The sequence below is a fragment of the Stegostoma tigrinum genome, chromosome 2 (genome assembly GCF_030684315.1).
Source record: "Stegostoma tigrinum isolate sSteTig4 chromosome 2, sSteTig4.hap1, whole genome shotgun sequence".
NCBI classification, from domain to species: Eukaryota; Metazoa; Chordata; class Chondrichthyes; order Orectolobiformes; family Stegostomatidae; genus Stegostoma; species Stegostoma tigrinum.
In genome coordinates, this window is record NC_081355.1 from 154,513,146 (window position 1) to 154,522,591 (window position 9,446).

The window sequence follows — 9,446 nt, forward strand, 5'->3', positions numbered from 1 at the left end:
GTTGTGAGAGCATGGAATGCGTTGCCAGCAGCAGTTGTGGAAGCAAGGTCATTGGGGTCATTTAAGAGACTGCTGGACATGTATATGGTCACAGAAATTTGAGGGTGCTTACATGAAGATCAATGGTCGGCACAACATTGTGGGCTGAAGGGCCTGTTCTGTGCTGTACTGTTCTATGTTCTATGGAGAATTCAGTAGGTATAGTGGGGAGAGAGAGTGATGCTTTAATATTACACCTTTATCACATCCAAGTTTCAGTACATCACCCAAGTGAAATTCGAGTATATGGTGAATTTTACATGTATTGTAAATGGGGTATTACAAGTAATTGTCTCAGTTAATTGGTTCTGCCAATATCTATCACTGGAAGCTGGAGACTTAAGCTAATTGGTGAAAGCAGGGAACACCATTCAATTATTATATTCCTTCTTGGATTAAAAGTAAATAAGTCAGTGACTTGTGTTTTGAGGTTCTTGATTCAAGTAGTGACTGTTTGCAACAACCCATTTTAAATTTACTATGCAGTTTTTGAGTTTAATGCTCATGTCACTGGACACTTCTTGAAGTGAATTTACAAAGGATTTCTTTCCCCATCCTTTAAATGTCCAGAAAAAGGATGCATTGAAGTAGTTAAACTATTTAAATAATGGTTCTTCAATGGCTGCTTATTCAGGATTGACACCTCCAGTTAGTATGCAGATTGTACTCTAGATTGTATCAGGGCTTGCGCGATTTTATTAAAATAATAGCACTGCTCATTGCAACTTGGAATTCTTTGCTCTGGAGAGGTGCTTTGTGTTGGCCATGAGATTGTGTGGGATAGGTAAAGGTGAGGTTTCAGCTGAATTAGTGGTTCTTGCCCTATGCTTCGTTTTTTTTACAAGTCTGAAACTTAAGAACTGAGGAGTTTCTACAGTCTGGGGAGTAAAATGTGTAGAATCTACATGAAATGGTTACAATAGTAGACATGGTCATTGTCTATAGTGTCCTCTCTGCAAGAACTGTTTTCCCTGATCCTTTTCCCTGTAGCCATGCATTTTTTTTTGTTTCTTCCAACACTTACTCCCTTATGAAAACGGTTATTGAATCCACCTGCACCCCCACCTTCTCCCACCCTTCCCGATTAGCTCTGTAATAAAGTTTTCCCTTATGTTGCTGCTTTTTTTTTGCTAAATGATTTAAATTTCTTAAATTCTGATTCCCAATTCTTTTGCCAATTGGAATTGTTTCTTTAGAAACAAAAAAAATTGCAGGAAAAATTCCATATGTCTGGCAGCATCTGTGGAGAGAAGTCAGAGTTAACTTTTTTTGGGTTGAGTTCTGAGGAAGGGTTAAGTCTGATTTTTGTCCACCGGTGCGCCAGACCTGGGCTTTTCCAGCAATTTGTTTTTGTTTCTGATTTACAGTAGCTGTAGTTCTTTTGGTTTTTATTCAGAATTGTTGCTTGCTGTTTGCCCTCTATATTCATGATTTTGCATGCCTCTAACAAATGTCCTCTCAACTTTACAATTGAGAACAACTGCAGATTCTGCAACCTACCATTGTAAACTGAAGTCCATCATCTCTGGAACTCTGCTTATGGAACCTCTCCGCTTTGAAAAGTTTCTTGAATGACATGATGCCTTGATGTTTCAGTCTGGAGTGCTCATTTGAAAAGTACCATTTGTGTAGATTTGGAAATCATAAATATATGGAATTTTCCCATTCCTCAAAAATCTTATCAGGAAAAGAAGGGAGGAACGTGTTAAGGACTAACTTTTTTTTTATTCTCTGTTTCAGACAACTATGATTTATGGAACACAGATTTTGTAAGAAGCGGTACACTGATAAAGACTCCTGCCCAGTCATCATCACAAACAACAACACAAAAGGATTACGTCTCCAAAGTTCCTGTAACCTCCATACCCATATTGAAGAAAAGACTAGGATTGACCAACTCTGCACGTTGGGAGACCAATCTGAGAAAAGTATGTTCCTCCCTTTTTTTAACAAAAGTAATCCACAAAGGGAGCAAGGTATTTGTCTTACTGAACTTCAATTCAATGGAAATACCTGCCCTTTAGTTTGGATCATCTATCTCTCCTTGCTGTTCTTGTTTAATCACAAATGTAACTGGTTTAATGATAGTTCCTTCCAGCAAAGGCCCCCAAAGTGATTGTATTGGTGTAATCTAATTTTCATGGGTAGGATGCAATCAAGAGATACAAAGAAGCTTTAAGCAGTTCAGAACACATGCTGTAACTGTTGATTCTCATTGACAGTCTGTTTTCTAGACCTTCCTTAAGCACAAGAATTTCATGAACTTATCAGAAAGCAGAAAATTCTCTACTTCATGCAATTCCTTTGTTCTTATTAGCAAATCTTGGGACCATTAAACTGTAAAAGATGGTGTCATGCTAACTTATCATTTAGATGTTTACCAAGTAAACTGTGGCAGAAAGCAATTAAATAGTAGTTTCAGGTATAATCCCTATCCAAACAGTCAGTTGGCTTTCACTAGAGTTGAGATGGGGAAGTGGGCATTAAATCTAGCCTCAGCATTCAAGCTCAGGAAGTGAGGAGACAAGGCAAGGTTTCCCATCTTAAAGGGTTTGCAGTCATGGAACAGTACAGCTCAGGAACTGGCCCTTCAGCCCACCATGTCTGCCATTCTAGACTAATCCCATCTGCCTCCACATGCTCTGTATCCCTGTAAATTTCGTTCCTGTCCCTGTGTCTAATTGCTTTTTAAACTTTGCTATCATACCTGCTTCTGGCACCGACTACCCAACTGCGAGATTTTTTTAAAAAACTGCCTCGCACATTTCCCCCCGTTGCCTTAAAGTTATACCTCCTGCTATTTGACACTTCCACCCTGGAGAGAAAGACTCCAACTAACTACCCTAACCATGCGCCTCATAATTTTGTATACTTCTATCAGGTCACCCTCACTCTGGTGCTGTAGAGCAAACAAACAATCCAAGTTTGTCCAACCTCTCCTTTTAGCTAAAATACTTCAATCCAGGCAACATCCTTGGTAAACTTTTGCACCCTGTCTAAAGCCTACACATCCTCCATTTAGTGTGGTGATCAGAATTGCACACAACAAACTGTGTTATAGAAATAAAAGATAGGTATTGGTGAAGCACCCATTAACCATGAAGAACAGTTACTGGAAGGAGTGATTGGACAGTGCATGGTGTCTTGTCTTGTTTTCTAGTGGAAACCATCTCCTGCAGAGGAGGAGAAATTGGAATGTATTTCTGAGGAATCTTTGCTTCAACCAAATTTCAAACAGTTAACTCTATTTTTATTAACTCTACATCAACGATAAGTGTCTGGAAGTACTAGCACCATTAGATCAAGTGTTAGGCTGGATTGACTAGCGGCTTTTTTGTTTTATCTTAGGGGCCCTGAAAATATCCTGTTGGAAAGGGGGGGGGGGGTTCACCTTTGAACTAGGTTACAAAGGCAAAGAAAACATCAAACTAGCCATTTGGTCAGATTTGAAATCAGAGATTCCCTGATATTGCTCTGGATTTTTTTACTAAATTTAACATGGGCACTAGGAAGGATATAATTTAGAAAGTGGTGTGAGTGAATGAAAAATTCGCTGTTGTGTGCTGTGGTGTCCAATCGACATTCAAGACAAAAAGGAATTTCAAATAACAATATCCTTTAGCTCGGATTTGATCACCAGATTTCAAACTTTTGTGTCGAGCTCTTGGGAAGCCAGTGTCAATAATCCAAACAGCAATTCTACTGAGGCAGAAAAATTGAGTGCTTAGTTTAAGGGAATAGCTATAATTAAAGAAAAATACAGGTGAATTCAACAAATCAGATTTTGGGGTTTCAGCTGGACTCCATTTGAGGACGTCTTCCAATCAAGAGATCTGCTTATTACCAAAGGGCTAGGACTAAGACCAGCCGAATGATGGAGCAATTGGAGCATTCAAGGCTTGTGATATTTTTGTTCATTATTGTCTATGGTCTATAAGTAATGCATTTTTGTTGATTTTAGGCTAGGGATGATGCACCCCTGAGTCACCATGCATGGATGCTTGAAGCTGAAACTTTCAATCTCAATAATTCTACTGCCAGTAGTGGGTGAGTATCTCAAGTGCTGCAATGTAAGGCTGGAGTACCATCGAGGAAAAAGGATATTTCAAACCAACAGTTTGGGAAGGCAGATGGTGAAACCAGGAAAATTAGAAGATGAGTGGAAACCACAGAGGAAATGAAGAAAGCTAATGGGAAACATTATTAGTTGATTTTTAGTAGTTAATTGATGCATATAGTACAGATACACTGGTAATTATGTGTGAGAGCATAGTAAAGTAAGTAGGGGGTCTTAGTGAGCAGGTACAGAACTATAAAGATCACCAGTTCATCTGGCCAGCCCGAGTTGGAAACATTTCATCACCTCCGTTCTACAAAGTTTCTCTCCGATACTTCTGTAGCTGCTACTTGCTGAGGTCTATCGCCTCCTGAGGTAGACCAACCTAAACAATAACTCACTGTGAAGAACTTTGGGCTGACAGGTTGTGAAAGGTTTTTTTGTTTTCCCCTTTCCTTCATACTTTCTCCGCCCTGACCCCCCTCTCTTTCCCTTTTTCGTTTCATTTTTGTATTTCTTCTTCTCTGGACATCAACAGTAGTTTCTTATCTGGGAAGTGAACTTATCTGGGAATGCTCAACCTGATATTTCCCTTCAAGATCTTGTTTACATTATTTTTAATAAAAGAAAATAATCACCCTTTTGTATCTAGGGATACATATTACTTTGACAGAATGTGGGCTTTGTCGATCCCTAATTGCCCTAGATAAAGGTAGTAAGCTGCCACCTTTAATCGCTACAAGTCTTCAGGGTCTAGGTATGGTCAGTGCTGTTAGAGAGGCATTAAAAGCAAGCAGGCAATCTACATTGAGCTATGTCTGGAGTTATTGGCTAATCTTGCAGGAAGGATGTAAAAGGTGCTTTGTAGAATTCCTGGGATCTCACTGGATTAAATGTTCCAGCTGTAGAAATATTTAAGAAGCTGCATCCTTTTCCATTGGACCTGAAAAGTTTTTTTAAGGGATGAAACAAATGAACTTTTGCACAATTGTAGACAAATATTAACTAGATTGTTTCCAATGGTTAGTGAAGATGCAATGTAAACATCAATTAATGATCTCAATCGACATAGATATTTGGGAAACATTGAGGGTTATGAGACTGCCTGATTCTTCAGTTACATTTGCCAGATGGATCTTTTAAACAGAAGGATGAGTTGTGCTTATTGTGATTGAAAAAGCATTGACTTTATATAAAGTACCTGGTTTTTAATGCTGTTTTATTTGGTTAATTGGAAAGCCACGTTCTCATCAAGATGTTATTATGCCAGAAACAAAACAGACTGGTGCTGTCATTTCACTCCATGCTCGTCCCTTCTGGAAGCAAATGAGAATCCATAAAGACGAAGTACATTTCTACCTCTTTCTGGTTTTCCCCCACTCTTTTTCCTGGATCTTTGCTGATGTCATGCCCATGATTTAAATCCTGGTCACTGCACTGTACTCTGGTAGGTTCCAGCCACAATGAATGAGCAACCAAGATGTGGTTAACAATGCAACTAACCTTTTTTTGTTTTTAAAATCCCTCTCTCTAATGCCAGGTCGCTATCACAGAGGCAACCATGTTGTGCCATCACAAAGACTGGTCAACCATGCCGAAATAAAGCAGTTACTGGCCAGGAATTCTGTCGAGTCCACAGTTCAGGACAATCTTGATACCGTTAAATTACTGCTGATTCGTACAAGAATATTGCAGCAGTTTTGAATTTGATTAATTTACTATGTGTGTTTTGAAATTATTTTATTTTAAACAGTGATGTCACTGAATCTGGTACTGCTAATTCTGTAAAAAACATTGTTTAATAATGGCTTATTTTTCAATAATCCCTCTTTCCCTGCCAAAACTGCAGAATCAGCAGAACTGTTTAGAAGAAGGCACTGGAAGCATAAGTGATTGTATCATTTAAAAACCTTGTACTCAGTCTGTCTAGTTCTAACTGAGCTTGACGTTACTCTTTTCACTGTCTGCCAGAAGACCTGACATGTATTTTCAGCACTTTTTCTTTGATCTCACAAAAATATTGATTTAATCCTTTATTGGAAAGCAAATTGTGGTTATTTCCCCCTTTTTATTTTAAAAGGGGTATTTAAACTTTTTTTTGTATGATTGATTCTCATCCCTGGTTACAAACCATAAGTGAGTCACTGCCAACATGCAGTGCCTTCATACTTTTAAGTGTCTGAAAGCCAACATTGGCTAGATTCTGGCTGTCGATGAAATAAAAATAGGACTGGATTGCTGTCACAACACCTGCATACAACTCCCAAAAACGAGTTTGGCAAAGCACTTACAACTGGGAAAATTGGCCAGGTGAGGGGATGTAGGAAGAATAGCTTCAGAATTTTGTACTCCATTTTGTCCTGTCCCTTTTTTTGAAAGAGGTCAGATTAGGAAAAACTACAGTGTAGTCTCAGGAGACTTATGTTAATTTGCACACTTGTGCTTTAAGATCGATTGAGCCTGTCTTCCTAGTACGTGCAGTGTTGGTTCACAAAACACTAGCTGTGACTCTGCTGCTAAAATCAACTTTTGTGCACTGCTTGTACCAGTTCTGTATTCAGTTAGGGCTTACCTGTTCTTTGTTTGTTCGTTCATTTACAGAATTACCTTGCTGTCTGTTGCTCACTGCTCAGGCATGTGTTCTGTGTCTGCAGCATTGCTCAGAACACAAATATCCTTTGTATTTGTTAATTTTGTATTGCCATGTCACTGCAGATATCCATACAAAGAATTCTGAGGTGGATGGATAGGGGTTTGACAAATTGGTGTGGTTGGCCTACCAAATACCCCTTTAGTATATAAAGATTTTGAGAAGATTTGTAGCTCGGGTTGTGGACGAGGTTGTAGACTTGCTTGCCGAGCGGTGTATTTGATTGCAGACATTTTGTCACCCCTGTTAGGTAACATTTGTCAGTGCACCTCCTGTGAATCATTGTTCTGTCCTGCTTGCAATTTACATATCTCTGTTTGCTGAGGTGGTTGGCATCACTTCTGGTTCTGTTTTTCAGTGGTTTGTATAATGGGTCCAGTTCAATATGTTTGTTGATGGAGTTCCGGTTGGAATGCCAGGTCTCTAGGAATTCCCTAGCATGTCTCTGTTTGGCTTGTGCTATTGTGGATGTACTGTCCCAGTCAAATTCGTGCCCTTTTTGGTCTGTGTGTACTGAGACTAGTGAGAATTGGTCATGTGTCTTGATGGCTAGTTGGTGTTAGTGTAATCCTTTTTATTGTCCATTTTCTTCCAGTTTGGCCTATGTTATGTTTCTCACAGTCCTTGCGTGGTATTTTGTGCATTACATTAGTTTTAATAGTTGTGGGTATGGGATCCTTTACATTCATCAGCAGCTATCACCGGGTGGTTGTTGGTTTGGGGCTACCTTGATACCTAGGGTTCTGAGTAGTCTTGTGGTTATTTCTGAAATGTCTCTGATGTACAGTAGGATGTCTAGTTTACCTGGCTCTGTTGTGCTGTCTTGTTGTGGTTTGTGGCAGAGGTAACGGCAGATTGTGTGTGCTTTTTGAGTATCAATTCCTTTTAAAAACTCCATAATTGTGCCTGTTGTTTGGATGCCCGAAAAAGCACAATCCACTGCTACCTCCGCGACAGACCACAACAAGTAGACACACTAGTCACCCTACTATACATCAGACACACAGACTACTGCAAGACTACTGATACCCAGGGGTTTCAGCATAGTAAACCAACAACCACCCCGCGACAGCTACTGATGAAGGTAAAGGATCCCATATACACAACCAAGAAAACTAACATAATATATTAAAATACCATGTAAGGACTGTGAGAAACACTACATAGGCCAAACAGGAAGAAAACTGACAATAAGGATACATGAACACCAACTAGCCACCAAGAGACATGACTAATGCTCACCAGTCTCCATACACAATACAACAACGCTCAAGACAAAAAAAGGCACAAATTTGACTGGGACAATACATCCTTGATAGCATGAACCAAACAAACGTGCCAGAGAATTCCTGGAGGCCTGGCATTCAAACCAGAACTCCAACAACAAATACATTGAATTGGACCTGAGATACAAACCATGGATGAGGCTGCTCTGTAATGGTTGTGGTGCTCCAGGAATGCAGTATTTTTTGTGTTAAATCTGTACTTTATTTTGCATGAACAGATAATTGATATTGGAATTCCTATTGGTCTTTTGTTTTCTGGTTTCCCTTGTTGCTTTTGAGGCATAACCCTCTGAAGTGATTGCAGTCAAAATTAAAAAGAATGATCAGATGTTAATGAACCAGTTAAATACTCTTACTAGACTAGGTTTCTGATTACGGTACAGGTTTGTATTTGAACAAGTTGGGTTTGAGGTTTTGTTTACCTTTTCTACTAAAGGAATCCATCGAGGTAAATGTTAAATTCTTTGAAGCTTCTTACTGTTTGATCATGTAAAGTCCCTTTTTGGCATTCCAAATGATGGAACTGTTTAGCCTAACTGATTACTCCGCCATTTAAAATTAAGTTGGAGTTATTCAAAATCAGGATTAGCTATATTCTTAGGTCTGCTGATTAATCTACATTTAGTTACACTGAACACTGACTTTTTTTGAATTGTTTATCAAAAATATTAATGCTTTTTGTGATTAAGCATTCTTAAGGTCATATTTCTAATAATCACTCACTGGTGTCAGATGTAATAATGTATTTTATAATTTTAACTGTAAATTTTTAACACTTAAATAAATGGATATCTCAAACTAGAAACCTTTTTTTTTTAAATTACCTCCCCTCTAACTGAAGGATCTACTAGTCCTTTTTTTATTTCCATGTAATACTGAAGGATTGCAGAACTACTATTGTTTAAGATAGATGCTAAACCAAATTTCAGTCTGCCCTGGGTGCTTTTAAAAGACTGAAACTAGGAGGAATTAGCTATTCGGCACATCAAGCTTGGCAGAACATTCAACTGTGATAATGGCTGATGCTATGCATTCACTCTCCCCAGCTGTAGATTTGGAACAATAGATTATCCAATTCAATTCAGGGTGAACATTAAACTGCCACCCTTTACCTCAGCCCGTACATTTACAGGTTTTTATTTTCATTAAAACAATTTCCTTACCCCCACCATTTGCCAAGGATTGACTTGCACTGCTGCCAATATTTTGACAGGTAAAGTGTTCCTCTCAACTCTTTTATTCCTATCAATCTGCAGAGCAGTTTTGCGAAGGAAGCAAGGTCCAAAATGTACAGAGGTGGAGTCATTAAAATGATCTAACAGTGGAGATCATTCATCCTTTCAGAGCCATGTCAACTTCTTGATCAGAACTTGAGGTTCTAAAGAATATTAAAATATTAAAACCCAAAATATTA

General features: G+C 38.7%; 1 protein-coding gene across 1 annotated transcript in view; it reads left to right on the forward strand.

Annotated features, from left to right (window-relative positions):
- The window catches only part of bmb (brambleberry), a 62,271-nt gene extending 54,429 nt beyond the window's left edge, over window positions 1-7,842 (forward strand). Inside the window, exons 10-12 of the mRNA XM_048549238.2 lie at window positions 1,780-1,967; window positions 4,001-4,086; window positions 5,637-7,842. Coding sequence (XP_048405195.1) covers window positions 1,780-1,967; window positions 4,001-4,086; window positions 5,637-5,751 — 389 coding nt within the window. The 3' untranslated portion in view covers window positions 5,752-7,842. The remainder of the gene's footprint in view (window positions 1-1,779; window positions 1,968-4,000; window positions 4,087-5,636) is intronic.
- The last annotated feature ends 1,604 nt before the right edge of the window (window positions 7,843-9,446 follow it).